This window comes from Plasmodium yoelii (genome assembly GCF_900002385.2).
Source record: "Plasmodium yoelii strain 17X genome assembly, chromosome: 11".
Classification (NCBI taxonomy): Eukaryota; Apicomplexa; class Aconoidasida; order Haemosporida; family Plasmodiidae; genus Plasmodium; species Plasmodium yoelii.
This window is the reverse complement of record NC_036183.2, coordinates 218718-238761: the sequence shown is the minus strand read 5'-3', so window position 1 is coordinate 238761 and position 20044 is coordinate 218718. Positions and strand designations below refer to the sequence as shown.

The 20044-nt window shown below is 20.4% G+C and overlaps 5 protein-coding genes across 5 annotated transcripts; 3 read left to right on the top strand and 2 right to left on the bottom strand.

Annotated features, from left to right (window-relative positions):
- Positions 1–2101: 2101 nt before the first annotated feature.
- Positions 2102–3271, top strand: PY17X_1102500 (uncharacterized protein; the record flags this gene model as incomplete). Its single annotated transcript, XM_719048.1, has 1 exon — positions 2102–3271. One exon carries the CDS (start codon positions 2102–2104, stop codon positions 3269–3271), a length of 1170 nt encoding a protein of 389 aa, XP_724141.1.
- Positions 3272–4258: 987 nt separating this feature from the next.
- PY17X_1102400 (uncharacterized protein) lies at positions 4259–6538 on the bottom strand (the record flags this gene model as incomplete). The annotated part of the gene is made up of 2 exons (XM_719047.3): positions 4259–4429; positions 4532–6538. The coding sequence occupies 2 exons, from the start codon at positions 6536–6538 to the stop codon at positions 4259–4261; spliced, it is 2178 nt and encodes a 725-aa protein (XP_724140.3).
- Positions 6539–10276: 3738 nt separating this feature from the next.
- Positions 10277–11546, top strand: PY17X_1102300 (Plasmodium exported protein, unknown function; the record flags this gene model as incomplete). Its single annotated transcript, XM_022956417.1, has 2 exons — positions 10277–10345; positions 10482–11546. The coding sequence occupies 2 exons, from the start codon at positions 10277–10279 to the stop codon at positions 11544–11546; spliced, it is 1134 nt and encodes a 377-aa protein (XP_022812329.1).
- A 1917-nt stretch (positions 11547–13463) lies between these two features.
- PY17X_1102200 (Plasmodium exported protein, unknown function) lies at positions 13464–14850 on the top strand (the record flags this gene model as incomplete). The annotated part of the gene is made up of 2 exons (XM_726099.1): positions 13464–13517; positions 13645–14850. 2 exons carry the CDS (start codon positions 13464–13466, stop codon positions 14848–14850), a joined length of 1260 nt encoding a protein of 419 aa, XP_731192.1.
- Positions 14851–17309: 2459 nt separating this feature from the next.
- On the bottom strand, positions 17310–18902 carry PY17X_1102100 (fam-a protein; the record flags this gene model as incomplete). The annotated part of the gene is made up of 6 exons (XM_726097.2): positions 17310–17414; positions 17608–17841; positions 17937–18046; positions 18215–18284; positions 18383–18635; positions 18802–18902. The coding sequence occupies 6 exons, from the start codon at positions 18900–18902 to the stop codon at positions 17310–17312; spliced, it is 873 nt and encodes a 290-aa protein (XP_731190.2).
- Positions 18903–20044: the final 1142 nt, after the last annotated feature.

Sequence of the window (20044 nt, the reverse complement as noted above, 5' to 3'; positions counted from 1 at the left end):
GAACGAAACCAACAAAAAAATTGATCTCATAAGAGCATTTATTTGCTGCGTGCATGTAAATATATATATAGGATGCATTATAAAAATATATTTTCTTATCACAATAGGACTTTTTTAAGTTTGTTAATTTTATAATTATACTTGGGATTGTTCTAAAAAAAAGATAAAACTTTAAATGGGAATATCCTCATGTTTTAATATTGGTTCTTTATTATGAATTATTAAAATTTTCCATAAGTGGAAAAATTGGAATAAAAGTATAGAGACAAAGTGGTATGTTAAAACGATGAATTTATGCCACGCCTATTTTTGTTATCTCTTCTTAATGTTGTGTATTTTTCATAGTAATAAAAAGTAATAGAATAAGATAAGCATATGAAATTAAAATAACACCTTAATCTTTGGGGGGAGTATTTTTTTTTAAGTTCAATTAATAGAGACTATATGAAAATAATTAATTCGAACAGGCGATATATAATGTTATTTTTATAACGTTTTGAAATTATTTTATTTGGTGCATTATAGTTTATATGGAATTTATTTTCATAATAAAATTTTATAATCATGATAATTAAAAGAAATATATATTTTTATATAATTTATGAAATGCATAGTTATTCGGTTATACTTATTTATTTGAGTAATTGTAATTAATTTTTTTTAGGTTTTATATTATTTTTTTTAAATTAGACATAATAAAAAAATGTAAAGGTAGAATCACCATAAAATGATATTGAGAAAATTTATTTTTTTGATAATATTAGAGATGGTGATATATATTCGTAATTTCGTAGTAACCATACAAATACTATTTAAAAAAATGGTATATGTATATGGACAAAAAAATAGAAAGGGAGAGTATAAAAATAAAGAAATACAATAATAATAATAATTCAATAAATGGAAGAGGGAAATAAACCCTCAAAAATGTGTAAAATTTAAAATAATTTTTATAGATAAAGGCGTATTCCCTTAAGTTCTTCAGTTAGAAAAAATTTAATTTGCATAATATAAATCCGAGATATAGACATTTTATATAATTAAAAAGAAAAATACTTAGCATGACTAATAACATTATTATTAGATGAAAACACTTTTCTTATATATGTTCCTAAATTTATGAAAGTGTCATCATTTTTTTAATGTATTATTATTTATTATAAGAAATGTTGGGGTGTTTTAACTTATGAATTATTATATTTACGATGGAAAAGGTTTTATCGGAGATTTTGAAGTTATTAAATCAGTGAGATATTAAAAAATATATATATAATTATTTAATATTTATGGTACACATGTTATACCATATGTTTTTATTTTAGATGTATAATTTTCAAAATAAAAAGATACATAATATAGTGAATTATTTATACATGCTGTTTTAATTATATTTATAGTTTTAAGTTTTACGACAGCACCATATTTGCAGAAATGTTGTAAATACGAATTCATCTTATGAAATTATTTGTTTCATTGTTATTTTTGAAAACGGAAAAAAAAATGCATTGTCAAAAAAAAATTATGATATGCAGTAACCAATTCATCGAATTTAACGTACATATTATGTGCAAGAATCAATTAGTTGTTTATTAATTAGGTACATTTATGCATACACAGTGCAAAGATATAAAAAATATATAATTTTTTGAAATAGACAGATTTATTTGTATAATTTTATAATTATTTATAAAATTTAAAATATAAAATCGATGTTTAAGAGTTATAATGTTAAATAATAGCATATGATGCATATTCATTTTTATACATGTGTATATTGATAGTAAAAGTCTCTAAATAAAAAATATTTTGTTATATATTCTTCAAAAAAATATTATAATTGATATTTTAATTTTTTCATTATGAATTAGTAATTTTTTTTAATTTTATTTGTATTTTAATAAAATATTTATAGAAGATTTATTTTTGTATGTTCATGATATTAAAAAATATTTAGTTTGTAAAATTTTACAAAGTTGGAGACACGATTTCTTGAAAACAATTAGTTATTATTACTTTATTATTTTATATATATTTTTTTATTTACACCTCATATATTAATTGCACCAATTATATTTTTATATAAAACAAAAGTGAAGGCAAAATGAATACAAAACAAATTATATATTTGTTCGTTTCCCTTTTTCTTTGTCATGTTGTCTATGGAGATAAGTGTTCAACACCTCTTAAAGATATTAAATTCCAAAATTTATCATTGTATAATCTGATTAAATCACATGATGATACAGAAGGAAGATTAAGTAATTGGGTTTATTTTTTTTTTAATAGAATTCGTGACCCTTATAATGTTGTAACATATATGAAAATTCTTAATATAAATACTATAAATGTAGAGGATCAACCATGCTTTATAAAAGCATTTAATATATACATGATTCATGCGCATGCTGGTAAAATTCTAGGCCTAGAACCCCCCAAAATAGGTAATTTTGATGCAAAGGAATATTCATATATAAAAGACTATTGCAAAGATTTTTTATGGGTAGCAGAAACAAAATCAGTTCATAAACACTTAAATGAATTATTATTGAGTAAGAATGAGATTGATAATGCGAAATTAGATCTTAGTCTCATAAAAAATTTGATAACAAAAGCAAGTATAGATACCCCTGCAAAGTTTATAGATGATCCTATGAAATATTTAGAAGAGATGAATCTAGTTGAAGATATTGATGATCCATACATGGATGCTTCAAAACTTGCTAGCCGTGATTACAAATTATTAGCTATATTAGGTTTAAAAAATCATTATTACAATGCAGATCTCACTCAGCCCATACGAAAGGTTCGAGACGAAATTGAGAGTATAATACGCTTATGGTTTAGAAAACGTAGTAAATTATTTCCTTTATATAAGAATTATCTTATGTCTGATGGCCATGCTAAAATTAGTAAATATGATATAGATTGTTATCCATCCCTCGACGATTTCGTTCAAGGATTTTTTTCAGCTATTAAAGAAAAAATGGTAAAAATACACATACGATTTTTAGACAATTTCACCTTGGCAATGGAAAATAAGTCATATAAAGTTAACGGATTAAAAGGTTTAAGATATTTAAAAAGTCTTTTTCAAAGAAAAACATTCCCCAATTTTGTAAAATTGAATTCTGATTACATATCATCCGAATTAACCTTCTTAAAAGAAAGTTTTTTTGATGTATTTGATAGTACTTTAGATTGTTACACCAATCAATATTTGAATTTCCCTGGTGACAAATATTTGGATACTAAGATGCATTCTCAATCATAATTATAAGTTTTTTTATCAATAAATGAGTTAAGTTTTTATTTTTTATGTAATAGTTATATATATATTATGTTTTTTTTTTTATTATTATGTTTTTTTATTGATGATATGTTATTTAATCTATTAGTAAAATATTTAGATCAAATCGTGAAATATATATTATAAACATTTTTAATAATAAACTATAGCATGTTTAGTATTTATAATTTGTTTCAAATATACATACGAATTTTTAAACATGGGAAAATAAGTAAATTTGATTGGATATAATGCTTATTATTCCCTTTATTTTATATCCATATTTTTAGTTGAAAACCTTTTTATATATATAAAGGTTATACTGACAAAGGGTAATATATTTTCCCCTTGCATCGTTTGACAACAATTTATTAAATTTTAAGCATTATTTAAAGTTCGTAAAAAATATTAAATTAATATAGAATCGATAATAATGATATTATTATAATGGTTAAAATAACAAGAATATGAGAAATAGAATAATCATAATACATTCGTTTACAAAATGTATTATAAACATACATTATTAGGTATGGTCATGGTTTTAGGACATTCTTTAAAATAATGTATGATATTTTTTATTAAAAAATGGAAAACATACATATAAGCATACACATAAATATACACATAAATAACACATAAATATACATAAACAATATATCGGTTTTTATCAAATTATGGAAAATGATATGATTTGTAATAAAAAGTATTATTATTATTGTACAAATAATTAAAGACAGATATTTTGAATCGGGGTTTAAATTAAATTGTGATTAGATAACCACATTTTTTATCGTTATGTTTGAAATAAAGCCAATTTTTATAATTTGTATATTAGATATACATCGTTTTTGTTATGATTTAAAAAGTATTATATATAACTTTAAATAACTTTTTATAATTTTATATTCTCGTTATTTTTTTTTAAATTTCTTTTCGGTCTTATTTGGCAAGTTGGCCTTTTTGTTATGTTTAATCACTATCATCATATCTTTCTTTTCTTTTTTTTTTGTTTTTTTTTTCTTTCTTTCCTCTTCTTTCTTCTTTTTCTTCTTTTTCTTCTTTTTCTTTTCTTTTTTTTTTTTCTTCTTTTTCTTTTCTTTTTTTTTTTCCTTTTTTTTTTTTCTTTTTTTTAAACATATCCTAATAAAAAAATAAAGAAAAGTAAAATATGTATATATAAATGCATATATATAGCAGTATATTTAAGTATTATAAATTTTAAATTATTTTATTTATTATTACCTTTATAGAGAATAAATTGAAGTATCTATTAGCACAATATAAAGCAACAGTGATAATAACAGTAAATAATGTTATTAAACCTTTTCCGTGAAATATTCTTCCAACTTCATTGACATATGTAAGAAAAAATTGAAATTTATATAAAGGGGATATCCATCTACCATGTGGACTGATATCATATTGTGGAAGAAATAATTTAGGAGGATTTGGGTTGGATACTTGTGCTGCTTGTGCCGCTTGTGCCGCTTGTGCCATTTGTGCCATTTTTGCCATCTGTCCCATCTGTTCCATTTGTTCCGTTTGTGCCGCTTGTGCCGCTTCATTATTAATAGCATTTAATTGTTCTGCCTTTGCATTTTCATCTTGTAATCTGGCTAATAAAGTTATTGTGTTTAAAAAATTAACAAACCCTTCATCCTTAAGTAATTCCTCAGTGTTTTCGGATACTTCTTCTGCATCTTGTGGAATGTCACTTATAGTTGGTATATCACCACCTTGAATACTAGCTGATGGTTGAGCATTATTAACAGGATCAATTACAGGGTTTGCATTAATTTCAGATGGTTTGGGAATACTTTCGGTATTCATTGTATTTTCTAATAGATTGTGATATTGAGAATTATTTTCTGTATCCTGAGAATTATTTTCTGTAACTTGAGAATTATTTTCTGTATCTTGAGAATTATTTTCTGTATCTAAAGATTTGTTTTCTGGATCTTGAGAATTATTTTCTGTATCTTGAGAATTATTTTCTGGATCTCGAGATCTCTTTCTAATATAGAGGGCTTTCTTTTCTTTATTTAAAGATCTCCTTTCTCTGTTTAAAGATCTACCTTCGCTGTTTAAAGATCTACCTTCGCTGTTTAAAGATCTACCTTCGCTATTTAAAGATCTTCTTTCTCTGTTTAAAGATCTACTTTCTCTGTTTAAAGATCTACTTTCGTTGTTTAAAGATCTACTTTCTTTATTTAAAGATCTACTTTCTTTGTTTAAAGATCTACCTTCTTTGTTTAAAGATCTTCTTTCTCTGTTTAAAGATCTCCTTTTAGCATGGAGAGAGTTCTTTTCTGTATTTTGAGAGATCCTTTCTGTATCTAAAAATATTTTTTCAATATCTAAAAATAATTGTTCAATACTTAAAGGTGGATTTTCTGTAACTTGAGAATTATTTTCAATATCTTGAGAATTATCTTCTGTATCTAAAGATTTATTTTCAATATCTTGAGAATTATCTTCTGTATCTAAAGATTTATTTTCAATATCTTGAGAATTATCTTCTGTATCTAAAGATTTATTTTCAATATCTTGAGAATTATCTTCTGTATCTAAAGATTTATTTTCAATATCTTGAGATGTATCTTCTGTATCTAAAAAATTATTTTCAATATCTTGAGAATTATCTTCTGTATCTAAAGATTTATTTTCAATATCTTGAGAATTATCTTCTGTATCTAAAGATTTATTTTCAATATCTTGAGATGTATCTTCTGTATCTAAAAAATTATTTTCAATATCTTGAGAATTATCTTCTGTATCTAAAGATTTATTTTCAATATCTTGAGGTATATCTTCTGTATCTAAAGATTTATTTTCAATATCTTGAGGTATATCTTCTGTATCTAAAGATTTATTTTCAATATCTTGAGATGTATCTTCTGTATCTAAAAAATTATTTTCAATATCTTGAGATGTATCTTCTGTATCTAAAAAATTATTTTCAATATCTTGAGAATTATTTTCTGTATCTAAAGAGTTATTTTCAATATCTTGAGATGTATCTTCTGTATCTAAAAAATTATTTTCAATATCTTGAGATTTATTTTCAATATCTAAAAATTGTTCAATATCTAAAGATTTGTTTTCAATATCTAAAGATTTATTTGTTAATTCTGGATTGGATGTATCAATAAGTGTATGTAATGTATTTTGTGGATTTGTTGAAAATGAATCTATTAATGTATTTGAAGCGATCGACTCAGGAGCATAAGTTGATATTTGATTATCCATTTTTACACTATTTGATTGTTTTTATTTTTTACATAAAAACTTTAATTATTTATAATTTTTTAGTCAACTATATATAAAAAGTATACAATATATAATAAAAATAATAACTTAACAAACTAATGGATACTATGCATCTTCTTAGAGATTGTATTTTTAATAGTTGCTTCGATAATACATAATAATTCTTTAATTATAATAATATATGTATAAAGTACTATTTTTCTAAGTATATTTAAATATATTATGTAATAATGTATATTTTGTCTGCCAAACATAAAAAATAGAATTTTACTAATTTCATACTTAATAATTAATTTTAGTAAAAATGAATAAATATTAATAAATACATATATATTAAAAATTTACATAAAATAAGTGATTACATTTTCTTATTGATATCTTAATTAAATCGTAATTTAAAAATTAAGAAAATATATTAATTAAATTATAAATTATTTCAAAAATAATTTTAAGGGAATAGGATTGCGGTTCATAATTAATTTATAGATCACAAATAACTAAAAATAATTATAAAAATGGTACTACTAAAATATATTAATAATATCTATAATCTACTTTCATGTTGCCATTAAAAAAGAAAAGAACACGTAATAATAATTAATAATTTTTTTTATTATATTATATAATTATATTATATATATTTATTTATATATTATATTTATATATTTTATTATATATGTATTATTTGATGTTTTTTATTTAAAAAATTGGTTAAAGGTGATTTTTTTTATAGAAAAAAAATCACATGCACAAAAAATTGTATGCATTTATAATTTATTTAGTAGAGGGATGAATTTATTTTAATATGTCAAAATAAACATTTTAATTTATTTTATATTTGTTCGAAAATATCAAATAATAAAATTTTTTATTAAATTAAAGCCTAAAACAAATTGATATTTAGCGTTTTTTATATTTTAGGTATTTAAAAGCATTTTAGTATATAAAATGAATAAGCCGGATAAGTTATAAAAAATGATATATACATTTTTATTTTGGGTCATTGTCAAATTTTGAATATTGAATTATATATATATATATATATATTTATTTATTTATAAATATGTTTATATCCTTTTAGAAGATACAGATAACGATTTTATAATTTATCTTTATTATATTTAAAAATTTATATACAAATAATTTTAATTAACATATAATAAAATATATAATTAAGAGAATGACATATATTTAAAATTATTCTATATAATTATAGGTTTTATGATTCGTAGCTATATTTTATTTTTATTTACATATTTATTGCATGTTTTAAAATAGTTAAATAATTTTAATATATATATATTCATTTGGAAAAACAATTATTTAGGGTTGAATATCTAACTTTTTATATAGAAATATAAATTCCTTTTTTTCATTTTTTTTGTTAAAGAGTATTTCCACAACATGTTAACATATATAATTATACTTGGGACTTCTGAATTTTATAATTTATGTTTAACTATGAAATATAATACTTGCTGGTTTGTAACAAATTTGAAAGTATAAAAATTTATGTAAAAAAATTATTTATTATGTGTATGAAGGGCCACGTTGATGATATATTGATTTACTAAATGAGTATATAATTATGTTTTAGTATAAATTGTTCATAATATAATATAACATAATAATTTAGCGTGTATTGTGGTTTTATTTTTTTCTTATATTATTATTACAATTTTTACATATATATTTGGGCATCATTTTGATCACGAGTTACCTTTACATACATTGTATATGAAAAGTTTACTTTTTTAAAAAAATAATTTCGTTAAAAGTTTATTATTTCTGTAGGAAATATTTGGAGGCATTTTTATGCTTTATCTTTCTTAATAATTTTTTTATGAAAAATTTAAATTATTTTTTAAATTTTACTAAAATTCTTTATTTTATATTTTTACAACTTTAAAAGCATAGAGAGCAAATCTTTAGCATGTTCGTCAACTGATCATAAATACTATAACAAAATTTTTATTATTTTTATTCCTAAGGTGATATTATATTTATAGACCTTTGAAATTAATTGGTTATGGTATTCATATATATATACAATATGTAATAACGTGTTATATGTATTAAATCTATACCTCTTAAATAATGATAATATTATATACAAAAAAACATTATATATTTTATAATGGATTACTATAATTAATTTATATTTCCATTCTTAATAAATATAATTATTTATTTGTATTTAAATAATATAATAAAATATATTGCTTTAAAAGGGAATTAATAAATTTGCTTACTTGTAAAAAAAGAAAAAAAACATTTTCAGAAAAGAATTAATACTAGCTTAATCGATAAAATAACTGTATTAGTAGAAAGAAGCATCATTTATGGCCTAATTAATATAAAAATTATAATAATTTAATAATATGTTTGTAGGAAATAATTTAATGTTATTTTTTGTCAATATAACATATATTTATAGCTGAAAAATATAAATATGAAAAAACATAAATTAAATATGTATTCTTGTAATTGCTTAAAAAATTGTTAAATTTGTATAGAAATTTATAAAGATTCTTTTGCACTATTTTCCGAATAACTAAATATTTTACAAATTGTACATATTTATTTTTAGTATACATTTAACAATCAAGATGTATTATATAAATATTATTATTATTAATGGGGAAATTACAAATTTCTTTGGAACAAAATTAACTTTTTATTTTGGATATTTGCTTATTTTTTCACCATAATACGTTTATGCGTGTTAACATATGTAACATTTTTATGTGATATTTTAAATGGTTACAGTCCCTGAATAATAAACTATTAATATATATATTCATGGGTCTATTCCGTTTTTTGGTAAAGATTAAATTGATACACTAATTTTAATTGAACAGTTGACTATTATTTATAATAAAATGAAACAAATTAAAATTCATGTAAAAAAATATATACACTTTAAGTTTTATTGATGTAAATTAATGTAACAATATTCATTATTATTTTTTTTATGCACCTATATAAGATCAATAATTTTTTATATACGAATTAATATGAAGTCTCTATATATTTTTTTAATATCCATTAATATATATATAATATATTCATGGTATTCCAAAGGTTTAGTTAACATTTTATTATTATTAATTTGTTTAGGTGCAAAAATAAATATACTATTAGTTAAATTTAAACGGTCAAAATTAATATTCTATAAACAGGGGTAGTTAAAATAAGTTTATTTTGAGTTGTTGTTGTTGTTCCCCATCATGATATTTAAATACTAAAAAAAAAATTATAACACCGTTTAAATGTAAATTTGTTTTTTATATTGATAATTATGTAATTTAATCTACATAAATTGAGAAAAATAAATGTAAAAGAATATTCATTTTTAATATTTTTATCTAAAATATAATTCTATTTATACATTTGATTAAATTGTTAATTATATATATAATAGTATATTGTAGTTAATATATATGAATATATTATTTGTGTTGTCCTAAAAATAAAGTTATTTTTCGTAATGTGAAAATATTATATAATAAAAAAGTTTAAAAAAGGATATTATTAATTTTTGAAAATTGCTAATAAATATGCTTTACGTGATTTTTGTTTAACAATTTAATAAAAAAGTAATAAAATATAGCTTGTATGTTATAAAATACGATGTTGAAATTTTTAATATGGAAATTTTATGAATAATATATAATGTTTGGACTAGTACTATAGGCAATATTATAATAGTATAATATGAATTGTATCCGAAAATTTTTATATACGTTAAACTTTATAGGTTTATTATTATTATCATTGAATAATGTAAGATTTTTAAAAAAGTTATAAAAAAATATTATTTAAAACTTTTTTAATATGTATATCAATATTATTAAAATTTTGGAATCTACAGAATGTATAATATTCCTATATATATATATATATTTTTTTTTTTTTTTAGTACATATTTCAAAGTAGTCTTTTAAATGGTGAAAGGAAGGGACTAGAAGCTATAAGATCATTGGGAGAATTTAGCACACTCTTTTCAAGAAAAAATGAAAAATTACCAAGTGGTGCATTAACAATAGATGATGAAAGTGAAGAAGATATTGAATTAAAAAATGTGCTCACCGGAATTGCGTCACGAGCAAATGAATTATTAAAAAAAGGAAATGAGAATGTTAAATCGCGATTAAACAATGTATTAAATGAAGAGATCTCAAAAATATTAAAGGAATCAGAAAATTTTATGAAAGAAGAAAAAAAGAATATTGAAATGAAAAAAGAAAAAATATTAAATGGAGAAGTATATAGGACAAGAATGCTGATGAAAAAATTAGCTAAAAAAAGAATAATAATATGGGAAGATTCTAATGAACTACTGATGCTTGAAGATTTATATGAGCTGATAGATGATATGCTAATTGACAAAGCAGCAAAGATACGTGTTAAAGAACTTGCAAGAAACTTTATAAATAGTAAAAGTCCATTTGACCATGTTCAAATATATAAAGAAATTAAGAAATATACAAAAAGTGAAAGGTCTAGAAATAAAAAGCCTCTAAATATTAATAAAATATTTGGATACTTTAAAACAACTAAAATTGGAAAAATATTGTCGAACCCTTTTGTAATATTAGAATTAGCAAAACATATATCTTTAGATACTTTTCTACATTTTTGTCTAGATGCAGTCGAAAAAGTATCTAGATTTATATTACCATCAATAACTATGTTTTTTATTATATTGTATTATGTAATTGCGAATAAAAAATATTTAAAATCATTGGTAATAAAAAATAATAAAAATCAGCAAAATGGTGCTAAAGAAAATATAATTGAGATTGAAGAAAGTAAAATTAAGATTGAAAAAAATAAAATTAAGAATAAAGAAAAAATAACGGGCACGAAGAAAATATACGGTATGAATGTAAAAGGGGAAAGTGAGACGAACACAGAAGATACTATGGACGAAAAAAAAATCAATATAATAAAGGTAACAATATATATGTCAAAAAAAATATAATAATTTATATGATCAAAATTTTGTCAGAATACCAATATTTGTCTAATATATATGAACAACAAAATAAAGAATTAATTAGTAATCGATGTTGTTCAGTGAAATATTCATAATATTATTATATTTTTCCGTTTTTTTAATAATACGATATGCAAATGTATCATATTTTTAGTATTTGCAACACTTTTCCTTGGATAATATATTTTCCGCATTATTCATACCACGTTATACAATTATGTATATATATATACATATATATTTATTTTTTTTAATCATATTTGTTAGTATTATAATTATTCTTACAATAATAATTTATTAGTATTTTTGTAATTTTTAAATAATAATATTTGTTGTTATGCTTATTATTTTTTAAATTTATATTTTGCTGTTTAATATTATTATATATCTTTATGTGGTATATTCGATTTGAATTTAAAAAGATTATTAATAACTAAATTGTGTATCATTGTTAATTAATTTTATTCGAGATATGTTTTTTTATGAAATAATATTTAATAGCATGTTGTATATTCATATATACTATTTTTATCGATACTTCAATAGAGAAATCACTAACTTTATACACATATATGGTCTTAAATATTATTAAGATAAATGTGTATAAAATATGTAAATAAATCTAATATATAGAAACATGCTATTATTTTTATATTTATATTTACATAGAATTCGATTGACAACATATGCATTATAAAAATAAAATTGATAATTGAATATATATTATTCATTTAAAGGTGATGTTATGAAGTTAGCTAAAATATTATTTAAAATTTTGATTGGTAATTAAAAGGCTTAAACGGGGAAACACAGAAATATATGAAACCATTATATTTTTAGTAAATTATTAAAAATGAAAATTTAAAAATGTTCGTTTTTATATTTTCGACATTAGTAATTTATATTATAAATATAAATGCTTCTAATGAGAAAAACGAATAATATATTTAAATTGTATATATTTTTTTTTTTAATAAAGAATTGTTTATAGCAAAAAAACAAAATAATATAAGTTAAATTTTATATTAAAATGAGTAATATTGGTGATATGATTTTTAAGTTCTTTTTTCCTATTTATTATGATAAAAATTTTAGTATGGTTTAAAAATATGTTTATTTATGTTAAATTTTATTATATTTTAAGGATATATAATTTATTAAATTAATTTTCTCTTTAATATTTAAAATATTGAAATTTGATTACTATTATAAATTTCATATTAATATTCAATAAATAAAATTCTACATGTGGATTATTATCCATGTTTAAATTAATTCCCCATAAAAAAAATATATATTACAAAATTGCTGCATCTCATTATAGGTTGTCATTTTAATTAAATATAATTTACAGCACATTTGGAAAATAAAAATATATAACAAAATGTATAATATAACTTTTTATAGATAAAATAAAAATTTATTTTTTTTGTTCTCGAATTATTAAAAATTATTAATTTTTTTATTTGATTTTTTATAAATAGATTCTAATATAATATATAAATGAGATGAATTTATTTTTGTAAAAAAATAAACAAAAAGACTTTTGTATATTAATAGGATTATAAAATAAAAATAAAAATTATATATTTACATTTTTACATGAAACGCTGTTGATGCTATTATTTGTTTTGCAATTCTATACTTCAGTTTTTCTGTTTATAGCACTATATGTAATTATGCAGCCATATATACAATATACTTATTGTGTTTGTTATTAAAAAGGATACATTAACTATTTAGATAAAAAAAATATACGATAATTTTTTCTATGTTTGATAAATTATGCATTGGAAAATATAAGAAAATCGAATTTACCGATTTCATTATATAATAATATAATGCATATATTAAAATATTTTATGAAAAATACAAAAATTTTTGTTCATGATTCATGTATAGATGCTTTTATTTGAAATATATAATTTCAGTTTAATACTATTGCAATGGAATAAGGTAAGGCATTTAAAAAAAACGAATTAGCTTCATTATAGACCATATATACTTATTTTAAATTTAATATATTATAAAATATTGACAGTTATTACCATATGTAATATATATACCTTTTTTATCATTATAGAATCTAGTACTCCATAATCATATAAACAATGAAGCATTAAACTGTGTGCCTTTCAGATTGCTGGCGCAATCGAATGTGGAACCATATGATGAAACGAATTTGGAAAACCCATTTGTATTAGATGCAGAAGAAAATGATAGTAAATTAGGAAGCCATATAACCAGTATCGAACCTGAAGTAAACGTAGATTCACTAGTATATAAATCAATAGGCAACACAGATGCTCATAATAAATTAAAAAATAGTAACATATCAAAAAAAAAGAATAATGATGAATTAAAATATCAAATAGAAAAAGGTGAATTAATAAAAGAAGACCCATTAAATGATAAAAATGAAGATGATAAAATATTAGATAAAGAAGAAATAAATCGCCAAAACTTGAACAACTTAAAATCATATTATTTAAATCCAAATAAACGGCAAACAAAATATATAGAAGAAATAAAACTATTTAAAGAGGAGATAGAAGATATACCAGAAGAATTAAAAGATTTATTGGATGAGAAAATAGAAAATCTAAAGTTATTAATGAAAGAAATGTTAACCCGAGAACTTCAACTGATAAAAGAACGATTAGATGTTCGTTTAAAAAACGATATAAAAAAATGTAAATTAATAAAAAGTAAGGTATTAGAAAATAAAATTGAGAAATTTATTATATTAAGGGATAAATTGTTAGAAGATAAATGTATATCTAAACACATAGAAATTGAAGATATTAATAGTATAGAATCATTGGAAAATAGTATAAACAATATGGGTATTAGAGATATAACGAAATTAAAGATAAAAAAACATATTAAAAATTATATGGACAATGATGATTCATTTGAGCAAGTTAACACTTATAATAAAATTAAGAAATATATTACAAATGATATAAATCCAGGCATATTTCGAAAAATAATGAATTGCCTAAAAATACAAGAGGGGTTCGGTGCTATAGGCAAAAGTAAATGCTATCATAGAATAACACATAGTCCTTTATTGTTATATGTAAGACGATATGTAATATTCGATTTAATAGTATTTATAGGTACTAGTCAACTCATGGAATCAGCATTTATAGTAATACCTATAACAGTTGTATTACTTATTATATTATTTTTTGTGGTCAAGTTTTGGAGTAATCTAACAGAACTTTTCCATAAAAAAAAAAGAAGAAAAATAAAAAGAAGAAAAGAAAAAAAGAAAAAAAAATAACCAATAGGTATTAGAAATTCAATTTCTGAATTGAAATAATATATAAAATATTTGTATAATATTTTTAATGTATATAATAATTTTTTTTTAACTTTATAACTTAATATTTGTTGCTTTAATATTTAAATTATTGTATACTACAATAATTCGAGTTTAGAGTTATGATTATGGGTCTATTTTTTATTTATTTGTTTACAATTTTTGATAAATGTGATTATAATAGGAATAAAAATAATTTAAATACATATAATTAACAAAATATATGTATGCCCATACTTTTTTAACTTCTAGATGATGTCTAAATATGTAACCCATAACGGGTGTAAACATTAAATTAAAAGAAAAAATATCTCATAAAATATAATATCTATATTTGATATGCCCTTATAATTTAAATGAATTAATGTATAGTATTGAAATTTTGTGCGACTAAAGTAAAATGCCTTTATAAAGCATATTTATTTATGTTTTTAGTTATTATAATTGTCCATGTTTATATTTATTGTTTAAAGTTAAATTGGGTTACTATATATAATAACTATTAATATTTTACTTATAAATGCCTATTTATTTAATAAATATTATTCATTATATTTGTGATCATATTCAATATATATTAATAGCCCCAATTCATTATAGTATATGAAAAAGAAAACATGCACATGCCTATTATAAATACTATTATTTTTTTAATTGTTAAAATATGTCTATTAAAATTTTAATTCATATTAATAGAAACAGTTTTATGTGATTTTATTTATTTACCACAATGATATAATATTATATTGATAATGCTTATTTTATAAGATTCACAACTTAGACATATATAAACTATAAAATGTATAAAATATATCTATTTTAAAATAGTTAAAATGGAAATATATTAATAAAGCTTTAATATAATAGGTTCTTAGTAAAATTAATAATAATTAAAATAAATGATTATATAAAAATAACATATAATTCTAATATATATAGATGTAAGCGAATAAAATATTACATGAATGACTAAATTCTTAAATATTATTTTACTCGGAGATATATAGTTATATATTAATTTAAATTTTATAGAAAATGTGTGCTTGAATCAATTATTTTGAAAATAATATATTTTTGTTATTATATATAACAAATTCATGAATTTATATTTTAAATATATTATCGTTTTAGGTTTTAGAGTTTATGCATTTAATTTTAAAAAATATATAAATTATAAACTACAAATTCAGGTATTTTTTGTTTAATATTATGAATAAATAAATTATTTGGTTAATTAAAAAATAAATTTTATCTAACATTTTAACATAAACTTGCCCAGTGATGTTTCCACATTCTATATAAAGACAATGTTATTCAAAGTGATCATTTTATTTATAATTTTCATTTTCATTTCTATAATTATAAAAATAAAATCGGTTGATAATATAAGAAAGGAATTTTGTAGATATAGTGTTTATACAACTATTTATATTGAAAAAAGCAATGCTGAAGAAGAGTTTTAGTGTAAAAGTGACACCCATATTTGCTATCAAATATTGCTACATAAAATTACTTTCTATAATTCTTAAGTGAAAATTATATAAAATAAATATGATATTTTTTAAAATGGTTCCTTATTAAAAAAGTTTAGTAACTTGAAATATTGTTTTCTGGTAAATATGACAAATTTAAAGTATATGAATTAAAAATAAAAGTTATAAAAAATGTTTTCATAATAATTCATATATTGACATCTATAAAATTACGATTGGTATCTATGGTTATTTAATAGTTCCAAAGAGGTTTGACCCTATGGAAATTATAATAACATGTTTGTTGGGTACATTAAGACAATTATAAGGGACATCTATATATAAAAATATATTTAATGAACATTAATATTAAATATTTATCTAGATTATTTGATACATTTAACCTTTATGTAATATATACATTGGTGTTATGACAAAAATAAAGGTGTTACAAATATTTACAAAATTAGAAACAATTTTGTGGTAAATATACAAAACATACTGGCGATATTAATAATACAAATGTATTTATTATTGTTTTAATAATGGTATTGAGTATATATAAGACATTCCAATATTTTAAAATAATTAATTTTTAAAAAAAAAATTGAGGTTTATAAGCATAATAAAAGAAAAATATAAATTTATTGATTTTTATAATAAAACAAAAAATGTCAGTATTAATATGAAATGGCGGTGATAGAGACAAAGGTTGATAAATTGTCATGTTATATTTGTGGCACCCACAAAATAAAATATATGTTTAGGTATCCTTATATTAAAAATAAATGAACAAATTTTATACATATAAACTTTATTCAAACGAAAAAATACACTTTTATAATAATAATTTAAAAAAAACACATTGTTGATGACAATGAATTAATTTAATTTATATTAATATTTGTATATTATATACTCAAAAAAGCTATTGATTGAATTCTCCAGTTATTTCTGAGAAAAGATATATCTTAAGTTGATAAAAGTTTCCAATTTTTTTGCTATAGATTTTTTAATACGTTCATTTGGACTATGGATAGGATTCACATTCATCTACGAAAAAAAAATTGATAGACATGTAAAATAAATATTGAAAAGTTCCGTGGGTAAACATCATATATTATAAATATGTGCATTTGTACATAGAAGATATATTTTGATAATTCTAAAGTGAAGATAAGGGAATAACAAAATAATATAAATGATGGGGCAAATTTTTTAAGTTATTAAATTTGAATATTCTTACAGAGCTGATATGGATAATATCAATATAATTGAGTTTTTTTATAATGAGACATCCGGATAAATTAACAAACATTTTTTTTAATTTCCCCTTTCTAATATCTTCTTCCGAATCGATGTCAGTTTTGAATGAATTTGCACTTTCTAAGATCTCATTTTTATAAATTTTTTTATCGGCCTTGTTATGATCATTTATATTTGCTGAAGCCAAAGCAATAACAGTTGTATCGTTTGATATCTACAAAAAGAATAAAAAATACACATATATAAATTATGGTATAATTGCGTGAGAAATATTATTTGAGAGGCATGAAGAAAAAACAGTTTCCTTACCTGGTCTTTTTTGGATAAAGCATAATAATATCCTTGGAATGATAAATCCCTATTTTTGTAGCGTTGTTGAACCATTACTAAATTTGGAGTGTATTCACGTACAACTTTTTCTAAAAAAAATTATATTTTTGTATATATATCATTAAAATATTATGGAATTTAATAAGATGGAGATAAAAAATAATAGCATAAAATGTTAACAATAAAAAAACATGAAATATTCCATAAATTGTGATAGTTGTCTATTAAATTGATTAATTAACTATATTATTATATACCTTTAACAGTGCTTGTCCCAATTTTATGAGTACAATCATAATTAAACAAAATGTTTATTATACTATCATACTAAAGACAAAAAAATATATGTATATATATATATAATAGTTATTTTTTTATTTTAACTTAATTTTATAATTTAAAAAATAATATTCGTTAATTCATACACTATCTGGATTGGGCATTTTATGAATAAATTTATGAATGTCTGCATTTCCATGTTTCTTAATATATTCAGATGAACCATCATCATGTTTATGAAGTAAACTGTAATCTTCTATACTTGTGGCATGATACTGTAAAAGCATTATAGCTTCGTTCATAAGTTCTGATGCGTTTTTAGTTTCTTCTGGATCGGTACACAATAGGGGATTGATCTCCTTGCATTTTTCACCCGAACAATTACTAGCCGAGGTGGAGCTGTTTTTTAATTTGAAAAAAAAAAATGTATTTATAAAATGATACTTTTATTATCACATTGTTATTTAGATGGATGTTTGTACGAGCATATATATAACATTATCATAATGGTACATGCATATATGTGGTTATATTCGATGGATCTATATTTTGCATATTTTCTTACGGAACATTGTTTGGGTCATACTCACTTGCAAAGGCTTTATTGTTCATATGCCAAATCAAGCTTAAAAAGGCAAAAATAATATTAATATATCCTTTATTCATTTTCGAATTTGATAAATAAATTATTAAAAAATATATTCGCGCTTTTTTTTTAATTAAAAAATGGGAAAACTATATATGTGTAATTAAAATCGAAATATAAACTTTATTCGAAAATGTTAAAACTACATATTTATTTAAAAAAATAAGAATTATGATTTACTTGCATAATTAATAATTTTATATAGTTTATTATCTTTATAAATTCAATATTTTTTATATTTAAATAGTTTAATTACAAGCGACATCAATAAGCGAAGCTTTTATAAATAATAATTATCCAAAAATGTTATGGCTTTTAGTCTCTCTAATATTATAATATATATAATAAATAATATTAATTATAATATTTTTTTAAATGACATATACATTTTTTAATGAAATATATTTCTTTTATTTTATTATTTTTGAATGTCTATAAATTAAATTAAATTTCAATAATATTCATTAATGTATATTTTTATTTAATTTTTTTTTAAATGGTTTCATAGTGTGATATGTTTAATACTTTCCGGAAATTTTTTTTTGATAAATTAAACATTTCTGGAGAATATAATTTTAAAAGTTTTTTTTTAATACTATATTAATAATAAATGGCACTACTAATACCGATAGAATTAAAGCTGGGTTTTATGTTTATTTAATAAAATTATTCAGGGTGATTAACTTTTGAAACGACATAAAATATACTATTAATATTTTTGTGTATATTTGGATATTGTTAAGTTATATATTAAGTCTAAAATCCAATAACAATTTAAAAAACTTAAACGATTTTTATAATAAACATATAAAAAATGATACAAGGGTTACTATATCTATAAATAAAGTTACACATTATAAAAATTATAGCAATCTTATAAATAAAAAAAATATATGATAAATATTGATATTAAATATATTTCTAAATTTTATAATATATTTAAAAAATTACGTAGAATTTGTTCTAATGACACAAAGAAAGTTAACGATAGCATGACATATTTAAAAAAAGCTAAAAAATATGTTGATACATTACACAATTTTTAATGACATTGATAATAATACCGACGGTAGTTCATATAGACAAGTACTTTCTATTTTATCAAATGGTTATAATAAAATTAGAAAGTATAGTATTTTCCTTAGTATAATATGGGAAAATC